The following is a 21,441-nucleotide window of genomic DNA, read 5'->3' on the forward strand; positions in this document are numbered from 1 at the left end:
TTCACTGGGGCTTGTTAGCTCAATTGTTGATGCTAAATTCTTATCAGAGCCACCTAAAAGAGCATTAATCAAGAAAGGCTGAACTCCCTGCCTGGGTCACAGAAATTTAATTAAACCCCAAGTAAAACTGGAAAATCATTTTGAAAAGAGAAGAGACGAATGCAAAACGCTTTTCATCATTTGACTCTGCATCTTCGTAGTTCAAACCCTCAGCCATGATTTCAAAGAGAGTTTTGCCAGAGCAAAGACTGAGTGAAACACAGTCAAGACTTCCCTCAGTGCCTCCGTTAACACAAGGTCCTGATCCGGGGTAAATGAAATATGGGAAACCACTGATTAAGGCCTGCTAAGGACCAGGACCCACAAATGCAAAGGAGCAGAATGCCCTTCCAAGTAAAACAGCAATCTCCTTGAGTAAGATTGTGTTACGGTTATTAGTTTATGGATTTGTATCTATTATCCATTTGCTGTGCAAAAAGGCTCATGCAACAAACCATTTATTCGGTAGACACAGAGACGTATTAGTACCGGCGTCGGTAGGACCTCATGTGGGATATCGTGTGTAGTTCTGGGATCTCTCTTTGGAAAAAGAAAAGATGAATTTATCCTTGAACAGGTGGGGGGAAGGACTGGCAGGGTGATTAGCAGAACGGAGAACCTATCTTAGGAGAGGAGATTAAAAGAGCTTGGCTTGTTTAGCCTAGAAAAACAAAGGTTAAGAGGGGATATGATTACTCTTCATAAATACATTCGGGGTGGGAGGAAGGGGAATGATTTAAGTTAGAGGATAATACATGTAGGAGATCAAATAAGGCGCATCTCGGCCAGGAATAAATTTCCATTGGAAATCTGAAGATGTTTTCTTATTGCTGGAGGGGGGAGGTTTTGGAAAGGCCTTCTGAGCAGGATGGCTGGCCCCCGTGGTTTCTAAGGGGAGATGGCCAAATGTTGTGGCTGGTGCAGCCCGACAGACTAGTCTGCAGGCAGGACATGTAGGACTACCAAACTATAGCAGGAAAATATGATATGGCTGCTGTCTTATTGTATTTTTATTATTTATGAATCCATAAAATACATTGATTTTATTTAATCCATGAATCACTTGAAAGATTAGGAATCATTTTCTTCCCCCATAAATATGAAAAGCTTGATTTTTGAAATTTTTATTTGGCAACCCTCTCCTAAATCGTGGCAGACGGGCCACAACGAGACAGGAGAGAGCCAGGACACTGAACGGGGCTCGCCAGTGCTCCCAGCAGGACCAAGAAGAGAAGCAGCACCTCGCTGCTGTATGTCCCCAATGGCAGGGACCTCTGGTGACGTTTCCTCCCACTCTCAGCCAGGCTGCACCTTCTCCTGGCTGCTCTTCTTCGATGACGCAGTTAAGTGAGATGAATCCAGGTCTTTATGGGTCCTTTTTCCAAGTGGCAGTGGTTATGCACAGTGCAATACAGCAGAAATCAAGACATATGTTCTTCCTCTTGCTTCTGCGATTACTCACAAGAGCCCTTTGATGAAGTGAGGCAAGAGGAAAGCTTTAGGAGACACACACATACAGAGATATATATATAGAGAGAGATATATATATATACCCCCTTTGCATGGGAAGGAGGATCTCAGGTGATTTGCCATCAGTGTGTTAATAGTAATACTAGAGTAAATGTGTAAGTCTGCATGTAGCTATATATATGTATATGTGTGCATGTATGCATGTATAGGATACTCTCCTGAAAGTGGTACGGTGCCAAACTGACCAGAAAACGCAACAGAGCATATTTTGCAAAATTAAAAAAAGGAAATGGTGAAAATATAACCCTAAGAATTAATGCCCCTCCAGCTCTTAATTTATGTGAGTCATCCTGTGACCCACAAATTACCATGTTGACTTAAACAGCCATCCGTATTGCAAGGCTGCAGGTCAGGCTGCCGGAGTGCACGAGCTCAGCCTGCCGGGCCCTGACATGGGTGCTAAAATGAATTTTTACTATTTACTCTTTCAAATAAATAAAAACATCCCATTTTAACTGACCATCACTAAGATGGACTTCAGAAGTTAATTCATGCTGACGGGTGTTTTAAAAGTATTTGTAAAAGAAATTGGTTTAAGAAAAGGAAGGAGGAAACTGTAAAACACAGGGAAATAAAGACCAGGAAAAGCAAGAAAAATCTTGGCTTCAGCTCACCCTCAGGAAAATTGCTTGCTCTCAGCAATTAAGTATCTCAGCTAATGAAGGATGGAGACCTGATTCTCACTGGTAAGATTGTAGAGCTGGGGGTTGCTGAGAGTAGGGACAGGGATTGCACTTGCGCCTGTGAGGGTCCCTGCTGAGCCCCGGCCCAGGGGAAGATGCTGAGGTGCAACCTCCAAACCCTGCAGCAATGCCTGTACTGCTGGAGACACCTTGTGGTACATGGCTGAGAAATCAAATAATGCTGGGATTTAACCAGTGCCGCCAGGCCCTGCTTTCCCAATCCCACTTTGCTTTTTCCACTCTCGGAGATTGCTGGGGCTCTTCAAGCCAGTGGGAGCTGCCCACACGCATTTGCGGACAACGTGGACACAGGAGTTAGTTACTAATCTATTGCTGACTATAACTCATGGATAACAAAGCCCCAGGTGAGCCGTAAGGATGAAGGGAAGGGCTTTTTAAAGTGCAGGGAAAGAAGTGGTGGAAAGAATCAGCAATTGCAGACCCATGAAATCATGAAATACCCAACCGTTCCGTTTTTCTAAATGTGGGTATTTTTGCAGTATTATCAGACAAGTTTGGGTTTCCTCCAGAGCTGGAGCCCGGTGCTATCACCTACGTGGAGGTGTTTTCAGCAATAACTACATTTTCAAAGAACCCAGAGGAGGAAAAAACTCCCAGGGGAGCAGAACCAGCGGGTGCCAGTGGGAAGCTGGGGGTGAGCCCATGCAGCAGCAAAAGCACGCCTGCGCAGGCACAGCTTGGCATGCCTCTTCTGTTAATCACCCCCCTTAGCGCGTGATTTGGGCCCTGTACTGCAGAGATGTGCATGAGTTGGAGGTACAGAAAATAACCTGTCCCTTGGGGGTGACCGTCTCCCTTCAGCTAGTCCCTCCCCATGGCTCTGCTGCCTGACGTGTTTGGGGTACAGGCAATGAGGTGGGGACTTGCAGTGGGCAAGTTGACTTCCCTGCGTCCTTCTCCTGGCTAATTCCTGTAATTCTCTGTCTGGAAACAGAGGGGCAGCACGTTTCACCGATCCTGGCACTGAAAGGCTGGAAGGAATCACGAATATACCTGGAAGGGCTCAGGGTATTTGGGAATCCCTAAACCACTCCTCAAACTCTTTCTGGTCTTCTTGGGGACTTGCTGCAAGAGCAGCTGCTGCTGCCAAATCTTCCTCTCTGCCTTAGTAACAGTTTGCAGAGAGGCACAGCAGTGCTTCCCCTACCCCTGCTGCTGCGAGCTCTCTGCCTACCGCACAGCTGCCCTAGCAATAATGGGAATTTTTTTTTTACCCAGCTTTTATTTTAACAATTTTTGTGCAAAAAATAAACAAACTGCTATTTTTCAAGCGGCTCTAGCAGGAAAGGGAGCAGATGCTGAATGGAAGCCCTGGAATCACATGTGTAAGGAGTTTGTCTGTTCTGTGTTTGCAGATTTCAACTGCGTTGCCATTATGCTTGAGTGCTTTCCGTATTAAACAAGACGAGGCGAGCGCAATCACCACGTCCTGTTTTGGTTGAATCAGCAAAGAGGAGTTTCAGCACTCACTCTCCACGAATAATCCCATTTTCCCAGGCAGCTGTCTTCTGCGAAACGAAAGTGCAGACATCTACAGTATTACCCCGTGCCTGTTTGCAGAGTCTGCTGTTATCATGTTAATGAAGGGAGCTGAGATAATCACCTTAAAGCATAAATACATCTTGGATGCTGATTCACTTTCTCCTATTTGAGTCTCATTTACCAGGGTAATTCTTATTTTTTTCCACTGCGGGCTTGTTGTGTCTGGAAAGATAGCTATTTCTTTTTTCACAATTCATCTCCAGACGACTTTAAATCAAGAAGCCCCTTGTCTAGATCTGGTTATTCCTTCTCATTTTGTAGCCATACGTAGTATCAAGTCCTGGATCTAAGGCCGATCCAGACAATTCTGTCTGATCTGTAGCCTTAGAGGTCACACAGATCGCGTAGCCTCAGCTAACACTGTGTGGGTCACTTACAGTTGCGGACAGACATGCACTTTTAGAGGATAATTTCTCTCATTCTGAGATGGGTGAGAGGAATCACCTTTCCCCCATGTCTTGTCAGGCCCTGCCATGTCGGTTACGACCACTGAAGGAGCCTACGTGGGTGGGTAAAATCTAAGTTAGATGCCTAACCCACGTCAGGGGACAGGGATCCCTCCACTGCACAAATGGCATGTCAGACATTGTGGCAGTCTCCCAATACTGAATGTTTTCTTCAAGCCCCAGCCCCTGGAGTCAGGTGAATATGCATCTCACTTATTTTCTTCTCAGTGAATTTATTTCTGGCATTTATGGTTGCAGCAAAAAAAAACCCAACAACCCTCCAAGCATGTGACTCAAGTTGGATGTTCATGGGCCTAAAACGCAGAATATCAATTAGCTCCCAGAGTAATGTTTTTTTTCTAAGTTCCCATGATTTTTTCCCAAGCCTGACTAACGATATCAGAACATCTGGTGTTGGCCACGCTTCACACGGGAGGTTTAGCTACAGCGCGAGGACTGTGTGTGCCAGCTGGAGACTGGCATCTCCCCAGCTCCTCGCCGGTTCCTGCTGCCAGGCTGCTCCGTGCATCCGCTCCCGCACCCTGGGAAGCCCCGATCCCACCCGGAGCCAGGGCAATGTGCTGTCACAGCGGGGCGTGCTGCGGAGGTGTCCTGCAGGGGATGAGGACTGGGAGAACTGGGACAACTGGGCGCTGAGCTGAAGGAGCAGGTGTGGAAATACAGCCCTGTGCTGGGAGCCAGAAATTAGGGCAGGGCAGCGAGTATGGGGCTGGGGGCAGGCAGCCACATGGCACAGGGAGATGTTCCCAGGAGCTGTGCAATGGGACAGATGAGGAAAGAAGAGAGTCCTAGTCTGTATTTAGTCCTGGTCCATATTTAGGCTGGATCTGTGGGGGCAGACTGTTGGCCCAGTCTGTATTTAGACCTGGTCTATGCTTACACCTGGCTGATATCCCTGCGCTGCTGGCCCAGGCCATATTTAAGTCCGGTCTGTTGGCCTCATCTGCATGTAGCCCCAATCTATAGCTCGGGTCATCTTCAGGCCCTGCCTATAGGCCCAGCCTGTTGACCTAGGCTGTATTTAGACCCAGTTTGTACTTAGGCCCAGCCTGTATTTAGCTCTGACCTGTAGGCCCAGTGTGTTGGCCTGGTTTGTGTTAAGGCCTGGTCTGTGGGCCCCATATGCAGGCCCTATACATAGGCCTCATAAGTAGGTGCCGTAAGTAGGGCCCATAAGTAGGGCCCATAAGTAGATCCCATACCTAGGCCAGTCAGTATTCAGTGCCACCAGGGAAGGCCGAGCTCACACAGCGATGGAGACCGGAGCCCCTCGGCCGCCCCCGCCCTGGGACGGGCCCGGCGCTGCCGGCTCTCCCCTCAGGGAACCAGCGCTGCCCCGCGCCCCGCAGTGGTACAGTCTTCTCCCCCGCGTCCGGCCTGCATGGTACAGTCCAGACAGCGCCCCCCGCCGGACCGCAGTGGTCTGCTCCCCGCCCCCCCTCCCCGCGGCGGTGGTGCACGCCGCGCGTGCGCAGTGGCGCGGCCGGCGCTCAGCTGGGCAGTGTTTACAGCTCCGGAGCGCGGCGGGACGGCCGTGCCGCCGGGCCCGGGAGGGGAGCGGGCCGCATCGGGCTGGGCCGCGCCGACCCGACCCGCCGCTCAGGTACGGCCGGGGGGCGAGGAGACCCTGTCCGCTGAGGTGCGGCCGGTGCCGGCTTGACCCGACCTCACCGGGCCGCTGCAGCCTCCCCCCCCGCTTCCCCACCTCCTTTCACCTCAGCCCGGGCCGGAGCCGCGCCGCCTCCTCAGGCCGCTGCCCCCCTCAGCCCTGCCCTGCGGCCTTCCTCCGGCACTGGGGCTCCTGCCGGGGGTGCCCCGCGGTGGGGGCATGGCCCTTTTCGTGGCTTTTCCCCCGCCCCAACGCTGCCTCCCCGTCAGGGCGGCCTGGGCTCCCACAGGGCCGCCCCGGGGCTCTGGGCATGGCTGGAGGCAGTGATGCTGTGTGGAGACCGGGGCCACCCGGCTGCAATTAAAGCGCCGGGGGCGGAGGGAATCAATATCAGGCTTTCCTAGACCTCCCTCCCGCTCTCTCATCTCCGTCACTTTCCTCGGCAGCAGCCTGATAACGCAGGTAGTGATTGAGCTATACGGCGTGGGGCTTTTTAATTTGTTGTTTGAGAGGGTTAGAAGGGGTCGGATTGAAAGCTGTGCCAATTGTAACTTTTTTTTTTGTCGTTAAACATCCTCACCTTTGTTATTCCTTCTGGAGCGTATTATGTCAGAGCAGGGATTACCCTGGAAATGCATTGGGGTGAAGGATTGCATTTTTGTGCCTTGAGCATTGTTTTGAGTCTTCCCCTGTGCATCTGCTGGCGTTTGCCTTGGAAGAAATTGCTGTAATTTCAGTGTTTTGTTTCAGGTGTCTGAATGCAGCTTCTCATGTCACACTTGTTTTTTTGTTTTTCTGTTTTGTTTTTCTTAAAGGGGAAGATGGCAACGTGCAATTGAAGGGATGTTTCAACACTAAAAGGCTGCTTGGTTTGATACCTGTGTTGTGATCATAATTTTTGCATGTGGACTTTGTCCCTGCTAAGATTTGTGGAAATCAGTGCTTTACCTAGAAGCGTGAAAAGTGCAACTGTGCTAATTGTGGAGGGAGAGGATCTTGTTTTAAAAAGTTTGTTAAAAATAAGTCCTACTTATAGTCTTGGTTCCCACTTCCAATAGGAGAAGGGAAACAAGGTTAAACAAAGATGTGGAATTATCCGAAGAGGAATTTAAATGTCAGAGTTCTATGTTCTGCATATAAAACATGCAGAAGTTTTATTGGAAGTAAGCTTGTGTCCAGTAAAAGTAATAATTTCAGAAGTAACTGACACCTGTCACAACTTGGAGATTCCTTGATCTTGTTAGAAAAATGTCTTTCATGTTCTACAACATGGAAGAACACCTGTTGATCATAAAGGTGAGCTAAAACCAGGTTGAGCCAGTTGTCCCAGTGGGGCTTGCATGCATCAGAAATAATTTGTTGGGGATCCAAAGTGGAAGACTGTTAAAGCCACAACTTTTTATTCATACTTTTAAATCTAAAAATGTAGATTTTTAATACCAAAAGGAGCTTAAGTGGAAGAAAGAAGCAAGCCTAAGAACAAAATATACAAAAGAAAGTCAAGGGGATCAACACCCTCAGGAAAGGGAATATGTTAATGCAGGATGTTGTGTAAAGCATGCTGACCAAAGATATAGCAACCCTATATGTGCCAATGCAACGAGTTGATGTGTATGTAAGAGGAGAAAAAAAGAATCAAATTGGCTGATGAACCCACCTAAGCTTTCAACTTGATGTGTTTCCACTGTGAAGTAATAAAACACAATCATTTTTTGTAGAGAAAATGAAGGAGTAACTGTAGAAAGGAGAGGGGTCGCATTTTTTTAAGTTTTATTAATGGTGTGAAACTGGATTGATGTGTTTGAGACATGAATGTATTAAAAACTGGCTCGAGTTCCCTGCCTAAGTATATCCTATTTTGTGTGTCTCTACAGGTAATCCAAATGGTATGTTATTTGAGTAACTGTGAAATTTCCTTAGACTCCTGTAGCTTTCCTTTGTTTCCTCTGAAAATGAAAGTGTATAATTTGCTCTTGCTGAAAGTAACAAATAAACCCCAACAATTTAGCTGTAGGCAGATCTTCTGATCCCAGGAATGAACTCTAAAGCTGCTTCTGTGGTTATTATTGTGAGCAGAAAAAGGCATTATAAATAAATGCATTTTTAAAAAAAGTTGTGTTTTCTGAAAATGATTTTTTTTTTTTTAAGATATGGGTAGGGAAGAAAAGCTAAATTAATTTTGAGTGGTAAGTTCTTCTATGTTCTTCTCCCCCTATACCGATTTCTTTAAAACATATAGATATTTTTACTACATGAAGCGTATAGCCATGCTTAGTGTAATGCACAGTCAACGAAGGTGCTTGCTTTTCTTTCCCCCCACACCAACAAACCTGAATAGGTTGCTGGAGATGATCATGCTGGTGAAGTCAGAAGTGTTTGTAATTCATAGATCTGTGTCACTGAAGAGTTTCCCTGTTGGGGGTTAGCTCATCTAGGACTTAAGAGGACCTAAGAAATTCCCCAGGCTTCAGTGGAAATTCTCTCTGCAGTTGCTGTCTGTATTGTTAAGTGTTTTACTGATGATGGCAGCTCAGGCTCTAAAGATGAGCTGTGTGAAACTACGTTTGCTAAAGTAAGTAAGCTTGTACTCTAGGTCAGAGTTTTTTTAGCCTCTGTGAAATCAGCATCCTGATGCATGTTCAAAGAAAATGTAATTTGAGATTTTTCTGGTTCCTGCTGCCTGTGTCTTAGTCTCTTAATTTCCCCCTGATACTATTGGAGATAGAAAGTCTATGTGTGGCAAGAATTCTGACAGGCAAGTCAGGCTTGCACTGTTGGTTGGATTTGCAATGAAAAATGACCTACAAGCATAGGAGCTAGAATAATCCTTTATATAAAAGGATTCAGTGAAAAAGCTGACATGCTAGTAAAATGTTGGTAGTGTTTGAAGACAGGCATTACACGTTTAAATTGTCTATTGTGATTTTTTCCCTGCTAGTGTCAGGTACTACATGCCAGATCTGCTGCATTTTGTTTTTTATTGTTTGATTGGCGGGTGGTGGTAGTGTTTTTCTGCTGCTTGTTTTCCTTCAAGTACCTAAAGATCTCTCCAAGTACTTCATATACAGCAGCATAATGTGGTGTTCAAGTGCATGCTCTTATACCTCACCTTCCTTTATTATTCTTTTAGTTTTAGTGCTTATAGAAAACTGTTGAAGATGGGAGGTGCAGTGAGTGCAGGAGAAGATAATGATGAATTAATTGATAACCTGAAGGAGGCACAATACATCCGGACAGAACTGGTAGAACAGGCGTTCCGAGCCATTGATCGAGCAGATTACTATCTGGAAGAGTTCAAAGACAATGCCTACAAGGACTTGGCGTGGAAGCATGGAAATATTCATCTCTCAGCACCGTGCATTTACTCTGAGGTGATGGAAGCTTTGGATCTGCAACCAGGGCTGTCATTTTTGAACCTTGGCAGTGGCACTGGTTATCTGAGTTCTATGGTTGGACTCATCTTGGGTAAATACCTTTTTGATCATGTTAACTGTTTATGTGAGATTAAAAAAAAAAAAAAGTTTTGAAATTGGGAATGAAGCATTCCTCAAGTAATGAAACTAAAAAATAGCTAGGAAAATAAAGAATGCATTAATCCAACTGGCTAATTTATCAGGATTCTTGCAGCCTTCTCTCTAGAACTGGATGGGGTCCAGATTTCTGTGGCAGTTCAGAACAGGCAACGATGTAATTCCACAGGTGGCTGTAGCAGATTCCTGCAGGCCTGGGTTTGTTGCCCCTTAAGCAAGAACCCAGCTCGGGAACAGGAGTGCCATGTTTAAACTAGGATTGAGCATGTCTGCAGAAACCTGTGACCGTATCTGCTCTGTGCCTTGTTTGTTTTTACACTGTCCTGTCTAGACTGAAACGTGTTTGAGATCCAATTTTGACTCTTACTAACATACAGGTGGGAACAGTCTCTGCAAAGCAGTTAGTGCATCAGAACTGACTTTGTGACCACATCTACGATAGGCACAAATCAAAGCATCAAAGTGCAGTTATACAATTGCAATTTGCCCTAAAGTATTTCAGTTGACAATTGTGCTTCTTCCAGCTGCCAGGATAGATAGCAAATGACTATAGGGTATGTATTTTCCTTTTGTGGGCGTGTCAATAATTTTAACTGCTGAAGTGTTTGTTGTCAGGATAGAGCCTCACTCCCATCTCCCGTGGCTTTTCATGGAATCACATTTGCGGTTTTCTGCTAGGTTTGTCGAGATTACCTGGGATGCCAACGTGTAACTCCAGGGCTTTTGAATGCTTTTGAATTTTTGGAAAAGTTACCAAGTCAGTTCTGAATAAAAAGTGTGAGTGCTGAACAGCTTCTTTCTTTTCCAATTTATTGTTGCTGTTAATGGAGGTACAATGTGTGATGACTGTTCCTGATTCTTTTGAGGAGATTTTTAGCATGTCAGCAAGGGGTTGTAAAAATAACATAAAGATTTTTCTGAGGGATTTATTAAAACATGCAGGCTATTGTTCTGCTTTGGAATTTTTTCGAGCTGGTCAGTTTTACAGCAATAGTATTTCTTGAGTATCAGTGTTTCCCTCCTACAGAGGAATTTCCTGCATAGTTAAGAGCAAATGATTCAAAATCAATTGTGCAAAACATCCTCATTTGCTGCCAGAAATGGCAGGTATAGGGTTGCAATTCCCATTGTAGTACTAAGATAGCTGACCCTACACAAGCACTGACTGTCTGACGCTCAAGGAGCAATCTGTTACAGGAAGTAACCACAACAGTATTCAATCCTGCTGGATTTTGTGTTGTTGCCTGTTACCATTATCCTAGTGTTCTAAATTTGCAGGTCCTTTTGGTGTTAACCACGGTGTGGAGCTTCATTCCGATGTGATCGAATATGCGAAGCAGAAATTGGACTTCTTCATTAAAACAAGTGACAGCTTTGACAAGTAAGAATGCGGAATGCCCGTTTGGATTCATTTTGTGCATTTGGCTTTAGTCATGGCAGCTCTGGATTCAGGGTAATCTGAGGATTCTGGCTCCTTAGGCTTGCTGAGCTGCAGTGTGTGACCTTCTAAGCTGATGTGTATCGTGGGGGAGTTTCAGAAATTTTTGCAGTGTTTTTAATAGCAGTGCTGCTGTTGCAGAGCTTAGGGGAAGTTGACAAAGGTTACTTATTTTAAAATGTGCTTGCAGGTAACAACTTGAAACTTGCAAATAACAGTAATAGTTATGCTTGTAATCTGAGAGCATGCATGGTTATCAGAAGAATAAGAACTGATTTCTGTGGCGGCCTAGTATGTTTTATCCAAGAAGAAGAAAAATGGTGTTTTAAAATATGAAGGTAGTTTTACGATGATTAAGTTGGTACTAAAACTGCTTGGGATTTGATTTATGTTCTTCTTTAGAACCTCCATTCTGCTGCTGTCACAAGTAACAACTTTCCAGCAAGATAACCATTGCCAATAGTAACCTCAGCAATAAAAGTTGGAGCTGTCATATTTTTGGATCTGTCTCACAGTTTGTTCAAACACGGAAGTAAAGCATCTCTGGATGCTTGATAGTTCTCCTCTCGTGGGAGGAAGAAAATTAAAGCCATTACATGCTAGAATTTAAACTACTCAGCCTTGTGCTGTTGGTGCTGTACTAGAAAGCTGCTGATGAGAGGGCTGTATTTTCTTGATATTGGCAGCAGACCAAAAGTTTTCAGCGTGAAAGGTACTTGCACATAGATAACTGGGTTTTTTTTCAGAGTCACATTGCTATTGTTTGAATAGGTGTTTTAAGGAAGACTTTTTTTTTTCCTCTCTCCAGACAAACATAGCTATAGAGCAAAAGTGAGCTGAATTCAGAAATCAACATGACTGGAAAATTGGCATTGCTGAGAGACATGGCTGCTGGGTTATGCTGTTAGAACACCGTGTGCAGGAACTGTTAGCTGGCTGCTCTGAATGTCTAGCTCTCTTTGCAAAAGCAGAAAGCCTCAGGAAGTGTTTAGGAATAAATAGGTGCTATATTGAGCTGCCTCTCAAGATACCAGTAGAAGAATGGATATGTTATACAACTTCGATCAAAATCAGCCCTTAAATGTGGGCCTTAAAGCTTATGTAGATTTGGAGCATGTAAGAAAACCAGAAGCATCACAGAATCATTTTTCTTCTAAACTGAATCAGAAATGCTAAAGGCAAAAATTCTTTTTATGAAGGATGAAATCACAGTTCTTTTGAAGCTAATGGCAAAACTACCATTGGCATCAGCAAAGCATATTTCTGAAGCATCAGGATATAGTTCCCCACAACATCTGAAAACCATTTAAAAACTTTTGAAAATGCCAAAAAAACCCTGGTGCAGTCCTTTAAAAGACTTTAACATTTGGAATTGCAGGTCTAATATTTATATTTGTGTATTATAACTGAGTCAGCATCAGGTGACTAAAAATAGCTCGTTCTGAAGAGTTATATGCAACTCGGGTATGAAACTATGCATCCTTATCCTTTGGAGATTTTCATATATGAATTCTCACCTCATTGTTCTGTGGTTTTGAGACTTCTAGCTGTGGTCTGTTCCGATAATGTCTAGAATATACAGGCTTCAGAGCAGAGATCCTGTGAAACTGGTTTGGTTTTTTTTTTTTCCCCAAGTATTTTTCATTGTTTCATTTTTTCAGAATCATGAAAATCATTCATTTCATAAATTCTAATATTCTTGTATGATACACATCTTCTTCATTTTCAGATTTGAATTTTGTGAGCCATCTTTTGTTACCGGCAATTGTTTAGAGATTTCTCCGGACTGTACTCAGTATGACCGTGTTTACTGTGGTGCTGGAGTACAGAAGGAACATGAAGACTACATGAAGAACCTGTTGAAAGTTGGGGGAATTCTTGTCATGCCTCTAGAAGAGAAGGTTGAGTGCCTTTCTACTCACGTTTCTCTTTCAGTTATTCTTAATTCTGATCTCAGTTTAGTCAATAGCTCTTCCTGTAGTTTGCCCTTCTTGCAGTAGATTGGAGAAAGCATTAAGTGCACCAGTGTTTACTATGAGGGGAAACAGAACTCTGCACTCTTCATAATATTTATAAAATTCATAGTTCTACCAGTCTTTCACATATTTGATCTTTTGTTGTTAATTGCAAATTTACCTTCATGCTGCAGAAAAATGTCAGCAAGGCTTTGTTGCAGTTGTATAATCTAGTGTTGTACTTGTGGTAAAATACAAAATTTTACACCCTAACTGGCTTATGAAAGAGCGTGCAAGTTGTCCCTATTTACAAGTGTTAATGGATTCTTTTTAGTAAAAAGTGGGTAACTGCCCTGTGTGTGAACTCAAGATTGTAATTCAGATTATCTTTTTGGTGTAAAGGTGTGTTGTTTTAATGGACTTGTATGGCTGAGGTGCAGGTATCTGACCTTTTACCTCAGGGCGGTTGAGATGAGCAGAGTGCAGAGTTTCTTCCCAGCGAGATGCTATGCAATGAGTTAGTGCAAGAGATTTGAGCTGTAACAGAAATCCAGTGATCTGCAGACTTCCTTCAAGAGTGAATGTTCATGGGTGACTGACGTGTTTTCTCAGTGGTCAGACATAGCTACCCTGGTTCAGAATTGAGGAAGAACTGGGAAAGCAAGGTGACCCAAACTGCCAGTGCCCATACTGTGTTGCAACAGATGAAGTTACTTGGGGCTAATCCTGTAAGGAGTTCTGAATTTTCTCAGAAAAACCCCAGTGTTTCTCCTTGTTACCTAACTTTTACTGTTGTAGCTTCTAGTACTTAAATCACTTGTCCAGGCAGAAAAGTTTTTGGTTTTTGTCCAAAAATCTTACTGTAGTTCACACAATGGACAATAATCTCCTTGTTTTGGTTTAGTTGACTAAGATAACTCGTACTGGTCCTTCTGCCTGGGAGACCAAGAAGATTCTTGCTGTTTCTTTTGCTCCTTTGATTCAGCCTAACCACGCAGATTCAGGAAAATCAAGGCTTGTTCACTTGCGTGAGTACAGACATTCTTGAGTATGGGGGAGGTTTCTTCTGCTATTTGGCTATAAGCTGTACCTTGCTTCCTTAGACGTAATGTCCCTATGAATCCTTTCAAGGAAAATTACTCCAACTGCTGCCTCCTTGGAACAGTTGTCTAAGTCTTGTGTTGGATCCCAGTCTATCTTTGAGGATATCTGTGGAGGCCTGGTGCAAGAATCAGAATTGCATAAAATAGATTCTAAATACAAATGATTTCTTGTGAAATTCTACCTAATCTTTGTGGAATGTTTGGTCGTTGTTTTTGCATATGCAGACATCTGTTTCAATCCTGAATTGCATACTATCATGGTTCTCAGGCACTGTGCCATGGTGATGGAAAATACACAAGCAGTACCTGTGAACAAACCTTGTATTTACTCAAAGGCTTTCACCGCCCAGCAATTCAGAATTATCCTGAACCTGGAACGCTTGAGGGATAGAAGTTGTGCAACTTTTGGTTAGCTGTTTGAAATGCAGGTCGTACGCAGTGGCCTCAATCTTTAGATTAAGACTTCAGTGTAGAGAGGCCTCTTAAGAACACATGAAGACAGAGATACTTCCATAAAGAGATTAGTCAGGCTTTGTTCTTATTCTGGAAAGGTGTCTTTGCATGACAAAAAGCAGCTCAGTAAGCAGTCCATACAGTGCTATAAAGTCCACTAAATGCATATTTCAGCATACTTTGTATGGTGGCTTTGTAGTGAGACCTGCATATATATTACATGTGTGTGTGTCCCCGTCCCCCCCCCCAGTTCCTTCATTCAGGTCACAGGAATGCTTACTTGTCAGCAGAAGACAGGGTTTTTTGTTTGTTTCAGTTTTAATTTGTTTTAGCACATGGATGTGTGTGCATAAATACTTTTTTTTTCTTTATGCTGCATGAGTTAAGTTGTGCACTTACGGGCTGGCAGCAAATAAGTGCAGAAGACAGAACGGTCTTCCAAACCATTAATGTGGGAGGTATTTTAATACAATAACTTATTGTATGCTTCTGTAATTACTTTTACCAAATGGTTTCCAGCCAGTCTTCACCCACTAAGTCTGAAGCAGTTTTTGAAGAGCATAAATAGTACTCATGTTTTATAAGTGAAGAACTTGGCAAAGCTGAAGTAACTTCACAATAGAAAAATCATTTTATGGAATAGTTAAGTAGACTTCAGGTCTAGTTATCTACGGTAGGAAAATATCTTTTTCTAAGTTATTAAACAGTCACAGTTTCAGTCACTAAGTCTGCATTCTTATAATCTTTAAGACGTGTGTGTCTTAAAATAATCGTGAGGACTTGACATCAAAATATGAAACTCTTCTTTCATCCCATTCTTTTTCCTCAGTTAATGAGAGAAATGCATAATTAAATTTTGTTTGGAAAGTTACAATACAGTTTATCCGAGTTGACAGGAGTTGAATAGAGCTGTTTTTGTAATCACAGCAGGGAATTCAAGTGGCCTGATTTAATTTGAGCAAATACAACTTTTCCTATGAATACTCTTGAGGGAAGTTTCTCCATATCTGTTCATGGTTTTCATTTTGTTTTAGCCCCAGTGGCTGTTCGCAGCCTCCAGGATCTGGCTCGCATAGCCATTCGAGGAACCATTAAAAAAATTATACATCAAGAAACAATGAGCAAAAATGGAAATGGGCTGAAGAACCCCCCAAGATTTAAGCGAAGACGTGTGCGTCGCCGTCGCATGGAAACTATTGTTTTCTTGGACAAAGAGGTCTTCGCTAGTCGTATCTCCAACCCATCAGATGATAACAACAACAGTGAGGATATCGAGGATGAGAGACGAGAAGAGGAAGAAACTAAACCCTCTGAACTAAAGCCAGATCCCCCTGTAAACTTTTTGAGAGAAAAGGTCTTGAGTCTGCCTTTGCCTGATCCCTTGAAGTATTACCTGCTTTATTACAGGGAAAAGTAATTTCCTTCTTCTAGAAAGTGGGAAGTAGGCAGAAAATAAAGTACTACTTAGGGCTTGACAAATGTATACCACTTGCTTGCCTGCTAGTATGACCACCCAAGGCAGTAGGCTAGCTGGGGAATGTGGCTGCTGTATACTTAAACATTATAGCTTTTTTAAGTTTTTTCTTCTCAGTTGTGTGCTATAGATTTATCCTACAGCAGGGATTCCTTAGGAAGCAAGTTGGTGAAATGCTCAGCTGCTTATGGAAAGGAGGATTTAATTCCCTGAAACTAACTGCACAGAGATATTCTAAAAATCTCATGGCTGCTCTACCGAATTGCAGTTTTTAAATATTCTTAAGCAGTTCCCCAAAGACCTTTGCTGTCTGTGCTCTCTCCCACTAAACCTGCCATGTGTTCACTGTGGTGTGTGTTTAATGGAGGATGGAGATTATTAGTAAAAACTGACCTGGCAAATCTTGTTTCTTCCAGTAATCTGAAAAAGCACAACTTCTACAGACATGAAAGGAAAGAATTTTTGGCATCTGGCCTTGTGGCATCCAAGTTTTGAATGAGAAGGAAAGCATCAGCTCCCCTTTGGTTGGTCTCAGTTTTGCTTATAAACGATACATAATTTTTCAGTAAAAGGTAAATATGTTTTACAGAATATTGGTTTTCTTAATGGGAAACACCTGTTCTAGTGAATTAGTCTAATAGAGATGCAAAGTTGGGGTTTTTTGTGGTTTTTGTTGTTTTTTTTTTTAAGCAATGGAGGCAAGTGAAGAGTTGCAAAGCTGATTAGCTTTGACAGGATGCTAGGGTAGTCAGGGTTGTGACTGTCATCTCTGGAAATGTTTACAGAGTAATTCTGAATGGGGAAGAGGGTAGAGAGGAGATGCGCAGCGGTGAGTTTGTGAAAACTGACTGTGAAAGCAGAATCTGCAGATTTTGCTGTTGTGTGAGAACTTACGTCTGCTGGGCTGAACAGAGTGAAGTGGAGAGCACGAGCCTGAGCGGAGTGGCTTGTGTCCCGGTAATTCAGCCAAATGTAGTTTTGTGGAGGGTATGTAGAACCTGAAAACAGCCTAGAAAGCCAAATTGATGCAGTTCTTAGGTATTCGTGTGTGTGTGCCCCTGCTGTAGCAAGGTGGCTAGAATACAACTTGTGTACGCACGGTCCACGTACGGTAGGTGGAATGAAGTTGATCAACTTGGTAGGTTATTTTATTCGTGCAACAATTAAGTAGATGTTTTAACAGGCTCGTATAGAAGGTCTTTACACTCTGCAGTTCTGTGGATGTGAACTCTAATTTTTATTCCCAAGTCTTCCTGTAATGGTGATGGAAGGAGATATCATTGTTTAGAAGGGGAAGTTTACTTGGTTCAGCCTGTTTGAAAAATCGACCCAGACTGGTAAAGGCTGGAAAGAAACCCTTGAGCTTGTATTCATGTGGAATACTCCTAAAGCTGGGGGGAGTGAAAAATCCTCTCCTAGTAGGTAATGAAGCTATGTTAAGGCATTGCCCCATCAGAAGCACTTAAGTTGGTATCACTTCGATATCTTTTTTTTTTTTTACACTTTCTCCTCATTTTCTGAGGAGGAATGGATTAAGACTGTCTTGCCAAAAATACGCTGGGTTTTCAGAGAAGAGAAGGCTCTGGGGAGACCTTATAGCAGCCTTCCAGTACCTGAAGGGGCCTTCAAGAAAGCTGGAGAGTGACTTTTTACAAGGGCATGTAGTGATAGGGGTAATGGCTTTAAACTGAAAGAGGGTAGATCTCAATTAGATACAAGGAAGAAATTCTTCACTGTGAGGGTGGTGAGGCACTGGAACAAGTTGCCCGGTGAATTTGTGGATGCCCCATCCCTGGTAGTGTTCAAGGCCAGGTTGGATGGGGCTTTGAGCAGCCTGGTCGAGTGGAAGGTGTCCCTGCCCGTGGGAGGAGGTTGGACTAGATGAGCTTTAAGGTCCCTTCCAACCCAAACCATTCTATGATTAATGGTACTGAGTTGCACAACTTTCTTAATGATAAGTAGTGTTTCAAAGTTCTGTGCGGCTTTGGAAATAAACGGATAACTCTTGTACGTCTAAGCCCGAGGTGGAGAATTCTTCCTTGCTTAATAGGCTTTTTGTATATCTTTGAGAATATTATCTGGTAATACGGTGTCATGTGGCTGCTGGCACATAACACAGTCATAGGCTGTGTTTTGCCTCTGGTTTCCTAAGTCTCCACTTCTGGTCTAAATAGTACCCCAAGCTATCTTGCTCCCTCAGATTTTTATTTCTTTATTTTAAATGGGGCAGTTCTGTGGCCACTGAGCTGATGGTTTCCTGTAAACATACACGTGCCCATCTTGTAATTCTGGCAACTACAATGAATTTCTTTCTACAAATGAAAATCCTGAATGTTGCGGTAAATGGAGGCTTAATAGAATCTTCGTGTAATATTTCTCTGTGCTTCCCTAAAGGCTATCACCTCTGTATTTTTTTAGGCATTTCTGCTTAATAGCTGTCATAGCAGATATGTGCCTTTCTGTATTGTGGCACAATTTCCATACCCCTACATAGTACAGGGTGCCTCTTACTTTGGCTACTAGGTCATCCTTCGGTTTGTTAATTATAAAACTTCTTTAAAAGAAGTTGCTTTAAAAATGAGATTAAACTTCAGGTTAGTATTAGTAAACTTTGCTGAGATTCTGTTAAAGCTGACCAGTTGAGGGAGAATTATCTTTCATTTATCCCTGTTTGATTTTGCCCTCATCCCACCCCCAGCTGTAAAAGATATTTTTGTCAGATTTTTCACCAGATTTGCCTTTTTTATTACATTTGCTAGATTTTTGTAGCTTTCTATAAGATGCATAAAATACTGCTATTTTTCCTGGATAAGGTTGAATAAATAAAGATATATACAGGAAATTTATGTTCTAGGTTGTCAAATTGTTCCCTTGTCCAAAAAACCACAGATCCAAACAAACGCATAGTAGAAATTTTATGTGTAATATAATTGTGAAATAGTATTGCTTATAGCCTGTAAATGAAGGGGGACTGTAAATACGTTTTCCCTGTGCACAAGCACTTGCACTGTAGTTTTGTATGCATTTCTAATAGAGTAATTGTAGCATAACTGTTTTTGTATACTCTGTAAGCTGTCTAAGGATTTTGCCTGCTTTGACTGTTTCCTTTTGTGTTCTAAGTAGTCTTTAATTGTATGTGACTCCTTTTAGGTTTCGATACTGCAGTAAATTTGCAAAAAGAAATGAACTTCAAGCTGCTTTAATTGTTAGTGTGTAAGTTGAAAAAATCTGTGTAGAAACTAGAGTCAAATTGGCCTGAGGCATGCAAAAGTGTTACGCAATTTAAACTTTATTAATAAGTGTTTCTGTATCAATAAATTCAGTAAAGACTTTTTAGCCTTCTTAACATGGCTTTGTATCATGTTGTGATTAGAATACTTTGTAGATAAGTACTTATTTCCATAATTGAAGGTTAAGACACTAGAACACTAGAAAAAGCACTTAATAATATGGCGCAGGTGCATAGTTTTAGATTAACTCCTCAGAATATAATCTCTCAAAAGCAACCTGCCCAGCTGATGATTTCTAAACCTTTATGTAATGGAGTTGTGCAAGATCTATTTTGGAATTAGCACACACGGCACTGATCTAGATTTAATATCTCAGAACGGTTAGAGTGAGTTCACTTCCTTGGCTGTTAGACCTGTAGACAACAGATATCAAAAGGTTATTTAGTCCATTTTTGTACTTCAAGGAATTGCCTAAACCAAACATGTCAGGAGCTTGTTTAATGCATTCGGAACTGCAGCTCCCCTCTTGTCTCCTGTGGTCTGTTTCAGTGCTTAATTAATGCAGATTTGTAAGAGCTGGTGTTCAAGGCTTCCATTTCACTAGTATTGAGAATAATATTTTGGCTTCAGCTGTAATAGGAAACTGATCATAATAGCAAATACAGCTGTTGCTAATTAAATGTGTGTGTTAACCTTTTATTCCACAGGATAATTACCTGCAGTCTGTGTTTCTTCCTGTCATCTGTGTGTATGATAGATGTCTTTTTACCAACTATAACATGAGACTAGTTCAGTGTTAATGTTTTCCTTCACGTGATGCTTGCTGAAAAAAAATCCTTTTCTGCTTTGGAAAGCTATGGATGTGTCATACAAATGGTATCAAGTAAATTAAATCTGTCAGATAATGTTTATGTTCACTTCATAGTAAAATGTACAACATCACAGTTCCCTGGGAAGTAGTGATGAGCTCTTCAGGGGACCTACTCCAATGAAATCTTTAAACTGGGGCAGAAGTGATAGTTAAAAATAAAACAAAAAAGGGGAGGGGATGATGCCCACACACCTGGAAAAACAAAACCAAACTTCCTTGCATTCTACTGGTGTAAAAAAAAGTCTGTCTAGCAGAGGCTGGAAATGCTTAAGCATGGGACACAAGCGTTAACTTTCATTCCTGTTGCTTAGGAGTTAACTTTTGGTTCTTGTTCAGAGCTGCACACTCCTTTTAAAACAATTTGTCATGTTGATGGAAAATAAGATAAATTAATGCAAGAACAAGGGAACTGTGATTGCTAGCGTTTCATAACATCTCGCATCCCATTTGTCATGAAGGGGAGATAACAAGGTAGAAGAGGTATGTTTCAAGTTCAAGTGAAGATCTACTTCTAAGTAAATGTATAGCTTGCAGAACTTGCCTTTTTGCACTCAAATTATTGCTTGTGGTATGGCCACTGTTAAATCTGCTGACTGGGCTAAAGACCCCATTCCTACAAAGTGGTAAGCAAATACCCATTGATCCTTCCAGAAGCTGCCACCCACTGCACAGCCAGGCGCTGAAATAAGATTCCAAAGACAGGATGGACAGAAACACGACTGATGCCTAACCTAGGTCTCCTGTTAGCAAGATAAATAAACCTGGAAGGGATTTTTTTTGCAGATGGTTGGTTTAGAGCTCAGAGTTTATGCACCAAGATGTAATCAGAGGCAGAAGGCAAAAGCCTTGTATTTGTGAAGTGGCCAGATGTACCAGGGAAGATGTTGATGACTTTCCTAAATACTGAAGCATGGTTTGAAGAGAGCATTTTTGTTTGTTTTCCTAGAAATGCTTCTTTACAGAGCAGCTCCTAAGTAGCTGTGTTACTCTGTCCTAACAGAGTTCAGTGTGTTTTGGAAAGAGATGATACGGCGAGTGATCAGGCTGGAAGAACATATGACTTAAGTCTTGAAGACTTTGACATAACCTGCATTGTCTCTTCTGATGCACATGAAGGATGGACTTCTAATGCACTTACCTTCTCAAATTGGAATTAAAAGCTGTCATTCACCTGGAACAATCTACTCTCAGCTGCCAATTGTTATATAAAGGCTGGAGCAGATAATTTAGCCTTTTACAACCTGTTTTTGTAAGACAGGGTTGGGTGGCCACTAGAGGACACCCTGCTCAAAACCATGAGTCGGGTCCGCGGGGGGAGCGGGGAGGAGTTCGAAGAACTTGCTTAGGTTTCAAAGTGATGTCAGGGCAAACAAACAGCAGATTGCCTGAGGACTAGATGCAGAAAACCTGCATTGTAATGCCTTTTTATAGCTGGAAAAAAAAATACAGCTCTTACCATCTATGACGTGAAATTTTTAAGTGAAACCCCCAAAATC

At 42.6% G+C, this 21,441-nt stretch overlaps 2 protein-coding genes across 5 annotated transcripts in view; both read left to right on the forward strand.

Moving 5' to 3' along the window:
* Positions 1-5,746: 5,746 nt before the first annotated feature.
* On the forward strand, positions 5,747-19,979 carry PCMTD2 (protein-L-isoaspartate (D-aspartate) O-methyltransferase domain containing 2). 4 transcript variants are annotated; one of them, XM_072879348.1, is made up of 8 exons: positions 5,747-5,885; positions 6,707-7,187; positions 9,022-9,356; positions 10,700-10,802; positions 12,589-12,760; positions 13,719-13,842; positions 15,405-15,724; positions 16,261-19,979. In XM_072879348.1, exons 3-8 carry the CDS (start codon positions 9,050-9,052, stop codon positions 16,261-16,263), a joined length of 1,029 nt encoding a protein of 342 aa, XP_072735449.1. In that variant the 5' UTR covers positions 5,747-5,885; positions 6,707-7,187; positions 9,022-9,049; the 3' UTR covers positions 16,264-19,979. The 4 variants fall into 4 exon arrangements, with proteins under 4 accessions (XP_072735449.1, XP_072735446.1, XP_072735447.1 ...); XM_072879345.1 differs by having other exon boundaries at positions 15,405-19,979; XM_072879346.1 differs by lacking the exon at positions 6,707-7,187 and having other exon boundaries at positions 5,761-5,885; positions 15,405-19,979.
* Positions 16,285-21,441, forward strand: part of LOC140659560 (peroxidasin homolog) — a 52,847-nt gene continuing 47,690 nt past the window's right edge. Inside the window, exon 1 of the mRNA XM_072879344.1 lies at positions 16,285-16,416. The gene's annotated coding sequence lies outside the window, so the exon portion shown is untranslated. The remainder of the gene's footprint in view (positions 16,417-21,441) is intronic.

Source organism: Ciconia boyciana, chromosome 14 (assembly GCF_034638445.1).
Source record: "Ciconia boyciana chromosome 14, ASM3463844v1, whole genome shotgun sequence".
Classification (NCBI taxonomy): Eukaryota; Metazoa; Chordata; class Aves; order Ciconiiformes; family Ciconiidae; genus Ciconia; species Ciconia boyciana.